Source organism: Lactuca sativa, chromosome 9 (assembly GCF_002870075.4).
Source record: "Lactuca sativa cultivar Salinas chromosome 9, Lsat_Salinas_v11, whole genome shotgun sequence".
Lineage (NCBI taxonomy): Eukaryota > Viridiplantae > Streptophyta > Magnoliopsida > Asterales > Asteraceae > Lactuca > Lactuca sativa.
This window is the reverse complement of record NC_056631.2, coordinates 17,916,008-17,929,949: the sequence shown is the minus strand read 5'-3', so window position 1 is coordinate 17,929,949 and position 13,942 is coordinate 17,916,008. Positions and strand designations below refer to the sequence as shown.

General features: G+C 33.6%; 1 protein-coding gene across 2 annotated transcripts; it reads left to right on the top strand.

The window, feature by feature from the left end:
* Positions 1–9,119: 9,119 nt before the first annotated feature.
* On the top strand, positions 9,120–11,464 carry LOC111908451 (ubiquitin carboxyl-terminal hydrolase 2). 2 transcript variants are annotated; one of them, XM_023904277.2, is made up of 6 exons: positions 9,120–9,234; positions 9,817–9,868; positions 10,121–10,167; positions 10,239–10,285; positions 10,372–10,474; positions 10,557–11,464. In XM_023904277.2, the coding sequence occupies exons 2-6, from the start codon at positions 9,838–9,840 to the stop codon at positions 11,331–11,333; spliced, it is 1,005 nt and encodes a 334-aa protein (XP_023760045.1). In that variant the 5' UTR covers positions 9,120–9,234; positions 9,817–9,837; the 3' UTR covers positions 11,334–11,464. The 2 variants fall into 2 exon arrangements, with proteins under 2 accessions (XP_023760045.1, XP_023760046.1); XM_023904278.3 differs by having other exon boundaries at positions 9,173–9,234; positions 9,823–9,868.
* Positions 11,465–13,942: the final 2,478 nt, after the last annotated feature.

Genomic DNA, 13,942 nt, shown 5'->3' with positions numbered 1-13,942 from the left:
GAAGGAGGCAACAAGGCCTAACGTTACACCAAAGCCAAAGGAAAGAGCATTCCACATGATCCTCGACGAAGCAGGTGACAATGCAAGAGATCGGGAGTGAGGCTCTATGTATATCCATAGACCGGGATATGGAGTAGCCATATAGATAGTATCACGTGGTATAGCCTATTATAAGAGGCCTAGTGTAAGGTGAATTTAAACACCTATGTAATCGTTTCAAGAAATAATATAAAGCTTGGTTATGTTATCTAATGTGTTAAATAACTATGTGAAATTATTGTATGATGACTTGGAAAACTGCGAGACAATACTTGGGACGAGTATGAGTAGGTGTGAATGGTAGTAGAGGCTTATACTACTGGAAGCATAGGACTCGCACTTGGATCAAGGAAAGTCACAAGGTTACCAAGAAGCTAGTAATTGATTCCGTTTTGTTCAAGCGTATCATTAACATCGTTTCGGTAATGACTAAGAATATGATTGTTATTTAGACCCTAGAGGTCATATCATATCGAGTCCGACTAAGATGAGTATGTTACGTGGTTCAGGGAACCAAGATCGATGTGGCATCTGACTTAAACCGGACGATTGAAGTAAGAGATAATCAAAGCGATCAATAGAAGTATCGCGATCATTGTTAAAGTAATAAGCTTGTAGCTAGAAGTGTTGCATGCTAGAATGTGATTATATCACATTAGAACATGAAGATAGGTATATTCTATTCTAGAATTTGACTCTAAGGGCCCAGAGTCTAAGCATTGCATCATATGATGAGAGGCCATTAGAATATGACCCATTGGTCTATTATGGTAATTGAAGGAAATAACTTATCTTAAGTTTGTTAAAAAGAAGAAGGATTCTCCAATAGGGATCGAGATTGTGACTAAAAAGGTCACGATTGAAAGTCCAACATGAGATAGAGAGCGGGTGCAAGATCGAGCACCGCCTGCAGTCAAGAAGTCCAAGAGTTAGTTACTCATTCGAAGGAACATAGAAATTGTAGTTATTACCTAGGATGAAGAGATAACGTATGAAGTCATTTTTGCAATACCTGTTTTGTTGATGATTCCGGGACAGAATCATCCTAAGGGGGAGAGAATTGTATCGCCCGCGTTTCTAGGCTAAGCATTAGTATGGCGATTTAATAGTTAGGGTCAACAAATGTAACTTATTTTGAAGTAATAAAGAGGAATTACTTGAATATTATGTGAATTATGTGATTTTATATGCATTATACTTATTTATAAGATATAACAAATTAAGAATGAAATAAGCATCAAAAATAAAAATATAGATAGACCCGATACCTATGAATAAAATTGTCGTGGTCGTGACAAGGATTCTGGAGATATAAAGAACATCAATATCCGAGTTACAAAGAAGAAGTTACGACATGTCGAATTTTTACGACTAAACTGCCACGACACCACGTAACGTAAAAAGTGAATTTTTGACAAATTACCTTTTTAGCCTTCACGATCTAAACAAAAGTTGTAGTATACGTAAAACAGAGAGTGTGCATAAAAAGAACGTCCAAATATGACTTTGAATGAGGAAGTTATGGATTTTCTAAGATTTTGCATAGCAGTGTGCAGCCCGGAGTTCGTATTTTAGATCGAGCGATTTTTAGCCGACACAACCTAAACGAGAATCGAAGATCTCGTCAATAGGAGCTCAACAATAAAAAGACAGAAGAAAACATAGTCCGTATGTAGAAGTTATGAATTTTACACGGTCGTTTAACAATGTAATCTTCTCATACTGTTAAATTAAAATTGGTCGAGAATTAGCCGATGGAGTCAAAAGAAGAGTTGTAGATCTTGTCAATACTTGCACGTGAATAGAAAGAACGTCGAAAACGAAGCTTGTATGCGGAGGTTATGGGGTTTAGAAGTCGGCAGAGTGCTGCTGCAAAAGGGGTGACATGGCATAATATAGGCCACTACTTATCCTCCACCAAAATGGTGACACTTGGTAGCTACTCGACGAGTTGGAGTCCCAAAACTCGTCAAGTTGAGCTATAAATAGAGGTGTGAGGCTTGCTTCATTCTTCACACCAAAAACCCATTATTTTTCTCTCTAAAGTTCCCAAACACCCCCCAAGCCTAGGAAACCTCCCTAGAACTAGAAGAAAGCCTCGGAGCGCCCGAAGGCTCCGAGAAAAAGAGTTTTACGGCTCGTAAATCTGTCCCCGCAGAGCCCGGTTTTCAAGCAAACTTCCCGGTTTCGTCGAAGCGAAACACTATCCAAGTTGGAATCACCACCTTATCAAGTGAGTGCATAGTTACTTTCATCCTACACATAGATATGAAGTATTTTATATAAATTACGTGACGTGCGTGCATATTATCTGTTTATCTTGAGATCTATGTTGGATTAAAGATTTAAACTTTTTTTTTCAGATCCAAACTGTATATGTATTTTATATTTTGAGATCTATGCTGGATGAAAGATTTAAACTTTTTTTTTTTTTCAGATCTAAATTGTATATGTATTTTATATCTTGAGATCTATGTTGGATGAAAGATTAATTTTTTTTAGATCTAAACTGTATATGTATTTTATATCTTGAGATCTATGTTGGATGCAAGATTTAAACTTTTTTTTTTCAGATCTAAACTGTATATGTATTTTATATATTGAGATCTATGATGGATGAAAGATTTAAACTTTTTTTTTTCAAATCTAGATTGTATATGTATTTTATATCTTCAGATCTATGCTGGATGAAAGATTTAAATTTTTTTTCAGATCTAAACTGTATATATATTTTATATCTTGAGATCTATGCTAGATGAAAGCTTTAAACTTTTTTTTTTTCAAATCTAAACTGTATATGTATTTTATATCTACCAATATGCTGGGTAAAACATGGATAGATGAAATAGTTGATGTGTGATAAAATGATGAGAGACATCGATGTTGCCGATGATCCAGTTATCTAGCGGAGTATGGATGATGACCACATACTTTTCTAGACAGTCCAGTGGAACGCTAGCATGCTCACAACCTATAGGTGTTTATTTGAACTACGTGTTCACCAAGTGTACTCCATCCCCCTCATGGTTGAACACAGTTGTTATGCGGGTCAATTCATCACCTACCAGGCAATGCGGGGGAGCCAGTGGCGTCACACCCTCCTTAATGATAAGCCAACACCGTGTTACAACCAACACCCCTCTTTTCATTCATGTCGTGGAGAATTGGAACCAGATACTGCATTCAAAGAAGTTGCTACATTGGACGACATTTATGAATATGGGTGTTCGTTTCGTATAGATGATATGGGTGTTCGTTTCATATAGATTAAACATCTATTTATAATAATAATAATAATAATAATAATAATAAAGAGTTAACAAGGACTTTACAAGTGTAGTGGAATCTCTATGTACTATAGTGAGTTATAATGTCAAATAATCATTTATGTGTAGTCATTTCCAAGTTTGACTACGATTTACAGGTTACTACAGTGACTTGTCATGTCAAACAATCATCTATGAATTCCAACTCTGACTACAAAATGGTTGCTTTTGGAATATGATTTGCAGATTACTAGGATGTATAAATATGACATATACGATCGTTTTCTTATTAAAAATACTATATATAATCTCAACTCTATTATGAGTTCATCCTCAAAGTTCAAAATTTGCTCATACGACGAAGTTGATTGTTACTACTGTGATCCAGTCGACCCCTTTGTTGCACCTTCTTCAGAAGGCTCATATATGTCGGATGAAAGTTTTCAAGAATTGAAAATGGCTAACGAACAACAAAAACAGTATAAAGAGTCGTCTCGACTTCTCAGTCAACGTCGTAAACTTATTGCATCAGAATGCAAACAAGCTTAAGAATGGATAAACCTTAATAAAAAGAAAATCAAAGAGCATGAAAAATGGATAAAAAAGACTAAGAAGACTATTAAAATGACTGAGAAATGGCTTGCTAACAAGGACACAAAGATGATACATCTTAGGGTGCAAAATGATCGTTTGGAAGATAAAATGAGAATTAGGGATAACCATATAACAATCGAGAAAGAGAAGTACTCATTGCAGTTCCATGAGGTTAATAATTAGTTAAAAATTTGTTGTAAGATTAGCATGTCTTGGGTTTGCTATATGATTTTTTTAGATTAATATGTTTGTTTATCGTTAATTTCCAAGTATTTTTAAAAATCATGTATAAAAACTACATTTTCTCTTATGATGTTCAAACTAAATTAAAATATAAAAGCATAAGAACAACATCTTAGAAAATTAATAAAAACATTACAATACATAATAAATTAACAACTCTTCAGTTTAAAGTAGTTTTAAATCATAATCGGCGTTATAGGTCTGTGAACAACTCACAGAAGCCCCAATATTAAATGTCGTCTCCATAGTAAGAAATCTCGTGCGATGTGCTCCATTGTCGGACGCCCTTCCAGAACAATTGTTTCTCGTGTGTCCTGCTTGACCGCATGTAGAACATTCTTTTCTAATTAGACCCTCGCCTTAGGATGAAATGCGTTCTATGTTTTTTGGCCTGCCTGCCTGGCGTTTATCCATTATATATGGCCTAAAAATCATCAAATCATCGAGGATCTCCCATGACTTTGGCAAAGAGTAAATTGATTCCTTATATGTTCTCCTTAATGTTTCGTTATGGTAAGCAGTCTTGGTAATTGTTGACTGTTAGCGCTCTTATGACATGAGCACAAGGTATGTCGTCAAGTTACCAATGCCTACATGTACATGTCATTTGATGGAAATCAACAATGACGTTTTGTGTCCCCTTTTGACCTCACATTTCTTACTTGAGATCTTGCGAACATCCCAATTATTAAAAGTATTTTTATTTTGTTTTACAATATCATCGGCCCAATGGGTGAGTGTTGTTATTGCTTCCGCTAAAAACTTAAGAAAATTACACAGTTAAGATCAATAACATTTAACACAAACATTAATATTACAACTTACTACCTGCAAAGTTATGTCTTTGAAACCACCACTTTTGCATTGTTACATGAAAAAAGTCGATCAACATCAGTATCAACACCTTATGTGCATGTCTAGATAATGCATTTATAGACTCCGCACCGTTGGACGACATAATATTGTATCGCTTGCCTCTAAAATGTACCCTAGACCAAGTTTCAGGATTTATACTTCGTAAGTATTCTCATAGTGGTTCTTTTATCTTTTTTCATAAGGTCCATGGCAACATTAAACCCATCAACTATATAGGCCATACAAGCCTCCAAAAAAAATCCTTTAACCGTCTTACTCTTCCCTTATCTAGCTACTATGTTGAAATACAAATGGACACAATATATTCCGTGATGAGCATGAGGAAAATTTTGGCAACAAATGTCGCTATAGACGGAGACCTATCAAATATAATTGTAGGCTCCTCCATATTGCCTATGCATTCACGTAAATTTTGAAAAAACCGTGTCCAAGAATATGTACACGCATTTTTGCATATACCATATGCAACCGGTAATATTTGGTTTTGTCCGTCCTTAGTAACTGCAAGTAACATGGTACCTTTGAACTCGCCTTTTAGGTGGGCTCCATTTGCTACAAGGGTCGGCTTACAACAATTGACAAAAACATGTACATACAATACATTGTATATCTATTCAAATACACTGATTATAGTTAGGTACACCAAAACAAAAAATAATAATAATAAAATATAGTAATACTAACCGAGCAACCAAGTGCGAAAGACAAGACTCAAACCGATCATCACCATCTATTTGAATATGTGTCACCGTGGCCGAATTATGTTTGACCAAATTGTGAAAATAAGCCGAAAGTTTGGTAAAAGAATCTTCTTTCGTACCCCTTAACAACAACAATGCATATTGCTTCGCATGTCAAACCTAATGGTATGATATATTGATTTTCAATTAAGCATCATATCATTAATAATACATTGTCCCTGATATACTCTACTATAATCTTCAGCCAAAACATCAACAATATATTCACCCAAAACATGTTTGTTTGTCTATCGACGATTAGGTTGCAACTTTGTTAAAGAACATGTGTGTACGTCAACAAATTTATTCACTAGGAAAAGCCCGCCATAATTTTTAATTCCTTTTGCTCTTAGTAACCAAAAACAACTTTTCCCAACACACATAGGGGTGGCAAATCGGACCATCGTGTCGTGTTTTTGTCTGACACGACACGGCAATGTTTTATGTAACACGAACACGACACGACACGATGTCGTGTTTTTTCTTACTAACACGAAAACGAACCAATTAAAAAACGACAAACACGACACAACATGAAAAAATAGCACAATATAACAATTAGTGTATTTAATTAATATTTAATAATACATAACACGACAAACACGAGAAACACAACAAATAAATGATAAATCGTGTAAATATCGTGTCGAATTTTGAACACGAGCACGACACGACACGACATCGTGTTTTTTACACTTGACAGGAACACGACATGAACACAAATTCGAATTTCAGTTTTGTCCAAATTTCCTTTTGTGTCGTGTATTTTTGATGTGTCGTGTCCATAATTGTCACCCCTAAACACACACAACCTCATATATTGATTTGGTCAATCTACTTGTCCTCGTTTGAAAACATTCCTGAAAACATTTTTTCCTAATTGTCCGTTTTATAAGGTCTTTGTTCTTAAATATACAGAGACATTCAATCTTTTGATGATTGATGTCTATCATTTGTGATGTGATATCTTCATTAACATCAATCGGACATGTTGGTAGAGGGGCATACTGTGAAAAAAATTATCGGGAAACTTAGCTTTACGTTCACCACCCAACTCATCTCCATCAGAATTGCTTTCTAAGTCGGTCATATCTAAAGTTGCATCAACAACATCAGCAAAATCCTCGTAACCATGTACATTTTCATATTTCTTAATCATATTTTTTTTTTCTTTTTACTATTATCTACTACACCCCTGTTCATAACTTTAATTTCTTGTTGGGGAACATTAACATAACGACCACGCACATCATCTGCAATTTTAGTCAGAGATGGAGGTATTTATACATAAAAAATAAAAAACTAAAAAAAAAAACCACCTGCGAACGTACAAGTCGCTAAAGCACAACTATATTATAGCGACTTGTACATTCGCAGACGGAATGCTAAAATCGCATATGGGCTTAATCTAGGGGTGAGCATTTGGACCGGACCGGACCATCTTTTGGACCGAACCAGTTATGGAGAATTTTGTGGACCATGGACCGGACCGGATGAGTCGTGTCCGTGTCCGTGTCCGGGTCCGGGTCCAGGTCCGGGTTTTCCGGTTTTTGGACCCGTTTGGATCGGTACAACTTTAATTGCATAGAGTATAATAAGTAATCTACATTGATGTATAATATTATAACTTGCAAAATTAATATGTTTCCGTTTCATGCCTAACTAATCTACATTGATGTATAATATTATAACTTGCAATTTGCAAAAATTAATTTTCCAAATAAAAGCAACTAACATATAAATCAAGTTCACCAACAAAAGTTAAACAATTTTAAGACAAACATACAAAAGTATCACCGTAACAACAAAAATCATAGTTTAAACTTTAAAATCAATATGTAACATATTTAAAGCTTGTGCAATCTCTAAATAAACACAAATGAAAATGTTGTTAGTATTTAATAAAAAGTAATAATTGTATAAAAAAAGAATAAATATTGTAATTTTTTTTATCCAAAGCTATATCATCATCGTTCAAGATGTCACCAACGTTGTCAACTATCGGATTTGTAAACTTTATCACGCAATCATGGGTGCATAACAAAGCTTCAACTATCAATGTTGATAAACTAGTTTGATACTCACTTACAACTCTACCACAAGTGCTAAACGCGGACTCGGAATTATAGTATAAAATAATACTAAAAAGCTGAAATATTTCAGCTTTGATAGCTCTACTTTAAAGGATTGTAACTCAATGAATATAATACCAAAATAAACAAAATTATAGTCTAAATTCATCTACAAATTGTAAACTAAATGTTGGAAAAAACCGTAGGTCAATCCGACTTAAAACGAATGAGTTATGGGTGTTTAAAAAACGTCACAGATTATAAAATCTTGCTAAAAAGCTGAATTTTTTCAACTTTGATAGCTCTACTTTAAAGGATTGTAGCTCAGTGAATATAATACCAAAATAAACAAAATTATAGTCTAAACTCATCTACAAACTGTAAACTAAATGTTGGAAAAAATCGGAGGTCAATCCGACTTAAAACGAATGAGTTATGGGTGTTTAAAAACCGTCACAGCTTACAAAATGTTGTTGAAAAGCTGAATTTTTTCAGCTTTGATAGCTTTACTTTGAAGGATTGTAACACGGTGAATATAATACCAAAATAAACAAAATTATAGTCTAAATTCATCTACAAACTGTAAACTAAATGTTGGAAAAAACCGTAGGTCAATCCGACTTAAAACGAATGAGTTATGTGCGTTTAAAAAATGTCACAAAAATCTTAATCATGTCCAACCGATTCTAAACCCGGTAAAAACCGGACCGGACCGGGAAAAAAACCGGACCGGACCGGCAAGAAATCTTAGAACCGAGAACCGGCCCGGGGGTCCAAAAAAACGGTCCGGTCCGGTCCGGTCCGGTCCGGTCCGGTCCACCGGTCCAAATGCTCACCCCTAGCTTAATCCATCTGCGATTTTCATGATTATATTTATTTGGGTTTTTTCGGTTATTTTCCATAAAGTAACGAATTAGCCTATATTTTTAATTTTTTCTCTAAATTTAATAGTTTAAAAACTTAATTAGTATGATTAAAATTTGAGAAATTAAATATTATCTTACTTTTTGTTTTATAGATCGTTTCTATCCATTTGAATGATGACATTTATTATATTAATATAGTAAAATATTATTAAATTACATTAAATTAATATTAAATATTAAACGTGTCACTATTTAATTAGTTAAAAAAATTTATAGGAACAAAAAAGTAAAAAGTATTAGGATATTTAATTTTTTCTGCAAATTTTGGTGGCTAAACTGTACAAAATACTTATACGGTAAGAAAAAAAAATGAATACTCCTTTAAAGTTTAAACCATCGGGAAGAGTATAGACCCGTTTCAAGAAAACCCGTAAGATATATTCGGATCCATACTCTTTCTTCCCCCTTTTAATCTTCTGCTAATTCTTCCCCCACACGCATCCTCCATAGCCGTCTCAGTTCTCCATTAGAAACACAGGTATCTAAACTCTCATACGTTAATGCACGACAAGCCTCTATATTTTGACTAATAATCTCTCTATTTTTACTTATAATATGTTAAGATTGATTTTTAAAAAAAAGTTCTATACAGATTTGCCGTATGTAAGCACAAAAACAGTAATCGCATCTAATTTGCGTTGTATATATAAATAGTTTGCCCTAATTATCTAAATCTTACTACGCCATACTGAAGCTGGATTAATTCAATTATGTTCAAATAGAAATCAATAATTTTGTTTCTAGGGTTTGTGTCCTTCATGTAACAATGTAATTTTGACGCGAGTAAGGTCAGGTATCGTGGAAATTGGGTAATCAGTGGTTTGGCTTTATTTATGAAGTGGTAAATAGTAAACAACTTTTCGTTTAGCTTGTTTTTGCAGTTAAACGTAGAGTTGCATCTGGTAACTTTGTTTGCTTCTATTTATATGCTCCATGAGTTTTACAGTCTTTGTTACTTTTATTGGGCATACACGTAACAATTAGAAGTAGAAGTATAAGAAACTTTGATGCCATATTAACTACTTAAACAAGTTAATTGATGATTTGTGTTTTTCTGTAGCTGCAGATTCTATTTGACATCATGTCTTGGTGCACCATTGAGTCTGATCCTGGTATGTTGCTCTTCTGGATTCTTGTTCTCCATATAAACAAGGCATATGCCTTTCAAGATTAATGCAGGCTGTTTAATAGAATTGTTGTCACTAATCCTTGAAAACCTAGAGACATGTTTGAACCATATTAATCTTTACATTTTGCAAATAATGGACTGAACTTGTTTCATACTCAAAATTACGTATCTGTTCCATTAGTTTAAGCTTTGAAATTTAGTTGGTTGTAATCGAAACCATCATCTTCTTTTATAGGTGTTTTTACCGAACTTATACAACAAATGCAAGTAAAAGGCGTGCAGGTAATATTTGCAGTTATAAATGTCTATAAACAAAAAAAACACAAACCGAATTAAATGGATTGTGTATGCAGGTTGAAGAGTTATATTCTTTAGATCTTGATTCTCTAAACAGTCTTAGGTACATCTTTCAAATTCATCCTAGTTATATTCTTTGATTCGTATTCTTCAAATCTCATATTTCTATCATATTTCTTAAATCAACAGGCCGGTTTACGGATTGATATTCCTATTTAAATGGCGTGCTGGTGAAAAAGACGAACGTCTCGTTATCAAAGATCCAAACCCTAATTTGTTTTTCGCCAGCCAGGTCAATAGCAACATACCTACATCAACATACTTACAATTTCTATTATCGATAAAAAAATATATATAATAACAACATTTTCCAGGTCATCAACAACGCATGTGCCACGCAAGCGATCCTTTCAATTCTGATGAACTGTCCAGATGTCGACATCGGGCCCGAATTATCCGCATTAAAAGACTTTTCAAAAAACTTTCCTCCGGAGCTCAAAGGGCTCGCGATCAACAACAGCGACGCGATCCGAACCGCGCACAACAGTTTCGCGAGGCCCGAACCGTTCATCCCGGACGAACAAAAATCTGCGGGAAAAGACGATGACGTGTACCATTTCATCAGCTACATTCCCGTGGACGGGGTTCTATACGAGCTTGATGGGCTCAAAGAAGGCCCAATAAGTTTGGGCCAGTGTTCAGGTGGACAAGGTGACATGGACTGGCTGAAACTGGTGCAGCCCGTGATCCAGGAAAGGATTGAGAGGTATTCACAGAGTGAGATACGGTTTAATTTGATGGCGATTATAAAGAATAGGAAGGAGATGTATACGGTTGAGTTGAAGGAGTTGCAGAGGAGGAGGGAGCGGTTGTTGCAGCAGCTGGCGGCGTTGCAGGCGGAGAGGGTGGTGGATGGTGGTAATGTGGAGGCGTTGAATAAGTCTTTGTTGGAAGTGAATGTTGGGATTGAAAGTGCGACTGAGAAGATTTTGGTGGAGGAGGAGAAGTTTAAGAAATGGAGGACAGAGAATATAAGGAGGAAGCATAATTATATTCCGTTTTTGTTTAATTTTTTGAAGATTCTCGCGGAGAAGAAGCAGTTGAGACCTTTGATTGAAAAAGCCAAACAGAAAACCAGTGGGCCCAGGTAAGTTTTTTAATGTTTTGGTAATTGTGTTTGAAAAAGGATGTTTTAATTTTAGGGAACACGTGTTGTTTGGATTATTGTATGGAGTTTGAGGATGATGTTGAATTATTAGTGGTTTATTTAATTTTTGTTTCATTTTGTTTTTGCTATAAATGGATGTTTGTTTAGTTTGCATATCATCTAAAACGTGAAACGTGGAAACGCAAGTAGAAAATGTATGGAAGGGGCCACGAGTGCAAATTGTTAATATTATTGTTCTTTAGGGGGCCAAAGTTGTTTATTTTAGATAAAATTTAACGACTGTCCTTACCACGCTGGTCATCCTGGTTTCATTTTTTGTTGCATGATTGTTACGTGTGTATGGTGCTTTTGGTCTGCTATTTGGTATTTGGAAAAGTTAAAAAACTTCAAAAAATACAATAGAAAAGAAACTTGTATTTACTTATAAACTTGAGATCCTTTATATCTTCGGATAGAAAATATAGACATTACAAACTTACATAGGATAAATTACATACTATCGTTCTGCATTATACGACTATATACATTCTACATTGAACGAATATATAATTGGTTGACAGACTACTATTCATACACTATATCACAAATACTCATTTTAACAACCTACTCACATTATTACACACATCATCAATCATCACGCTTTTGATGACATGTTTTACAAATGACTTGACATTTGATTGACAAGATGTTTTTATTCGTTCCCTTCGGATTACCTACAACAAAATTGAAGATATTCTAGCAAGCACAACCTTTTCCATCCTCCCACCTAGCCTCGGTCTTCACGAAAATGCTTTTGTACGGATTTGTTTTTGGATCAATAAATGGTCAAAGGTCATCAAGATTTCCGATGAATTTAACAAAAGATCCACGCAATAAAATTAAACCATGAGAACCAACGATATATCATACTTAATAGTTGTCCTCAAAGTGATATCGTTCACAAACATGTACTAATGGTGAAATTTTGTCTTTATGTTATGATCTTATACTGAAAACTTATAATACCTTACTAATAACAAAAATAAAATAATGTAATTACGTTTGTTAGTATGTTTGTGTCTCCATTGTCTTACGAAACGAATATGTAGATGCAATTTATGTTTTTTTTTTTTTTAATGAAAATGTCAATTTGGATTATATGTGATCTTAATTGGGTCCAAATCAGTTGATAGTGACCCAAAATGTATTTTAAGTTAATACGGTTTTGAATTTGGTGTGTGTGTGGGGGAGGGGGGGACTATACATATAAAAACCCAACCTATCATGTATTTTTATGTTTTGGCATCTTATTAAACACGTGTTATCAAACTCCTCCGTTATTGTTGCATAAAGCTATTTACTTGATAAGATACTCATAAAGAAAATTCAATGTTGAACTTTGATGCTAAATATAGTGATCAAATATTTGAAAATTCAAATATTTCTGTGTTATGTCCTATTATTATTATTATTACTAGGTGTGAAACCCGTATATTACACGAGTTGATTTAAAAAAGAATTAAACATTAAAGTGTAAATAAAAAATATTTTTAATATACAACTTTAAAATAAGAAAGAAACATATTTATTACAATTTAATATCATATATATGATATTTAATACTTTATATATATAAGTATATGATTTTAATTTTAAAAATTGAAACAAACCAAAAATTTACAATTAAATAATATTTATTTCAAAAATACCACAAAATAACAAGTGTCAAAACTGATGAGAGATTTACATGTATCAAAAAAAGCTTTCATTTATTAAGGATTATTATTATTATTATTATTATTAGAATTATTCGTTGGCATTTATTGTAAAATAAGCTAGAAAGGTTGATGTTTAACTTGTAAATATTTTGTAGGAAAAAACTAAAGAGATATCATTTATGTAATGGGTCTCCGTATTGAAAGGCCGAAAGGGTAAAGAAAAGGAGAGAAGGAAATTTTGAAAGGAGTTTTTGCATCGGGGAGCAAGTGGGTAAAGATAACAAGGAAAGCATTTACATTATACACAAGTTTTTGGAAAGATTGGAGATTGAAAGATAAAAAGCAAAGAAGAAGATTCTCCGACAACTAGTTTAATTTCATCTCCCTTTTTGTTCTTTTTATCACTTCAATGATCATGTATAGGAATATTTTATAGATTAGGTGTCTTTCAAAAGATCATGAGTTAATTTTATATTGTTAAAATATTTTTAACTTTTAAAAATAGTAGGTGAAGTTGTTATGAATATATGATGCATTTTGTATTGAATTATATGTTAGAAATAGAGTATATTAAAAAGAAAATTCAGAAACCAAATAAAAAAGGACGTGATAAAATCATTATCCTTAAAGAATATTAGCTCCCACTAGTTAGTTGATGTGCTTATAAATTGTAGGTGATGATCCTACACATTCTTCTCGTTTATATGATTTTGAACATTTATGTGACAATATGAAGAATACAGAACTTTTTTCTCAAGTGAAATGAAGACAAGCATCATGTATTTTAGCATTAAATACCAAACAATTGCAACTTTTCATGAATAGATGCAATGATTAGAGAATAACCAACATAACTGCGAGTTCAATTTTCCTTTTAAAAATAACTGAATTAATT

Coding starts and splice junctions, on each gene's coding strand:
- LOC111908451 (XM_023904277.2), top strand. CDS start 9,838: ATGTCTTGGTGCACCATTGAGTCTGATCCTG. Junction 9,869..10,120: donor CACCATTGAGTCTGATCCTG/GTATGTTGCTCT, acceptor CTTCTTTTATAG/GTGTTTTTACCGAACTTATA. Junction 10,286..10,371: donor GATTCTCTAAACAGTCTTAG/GTACATCTTTCA, acceptor TTAAATCAACAG/GCCGGTTTACGGATTGATAT.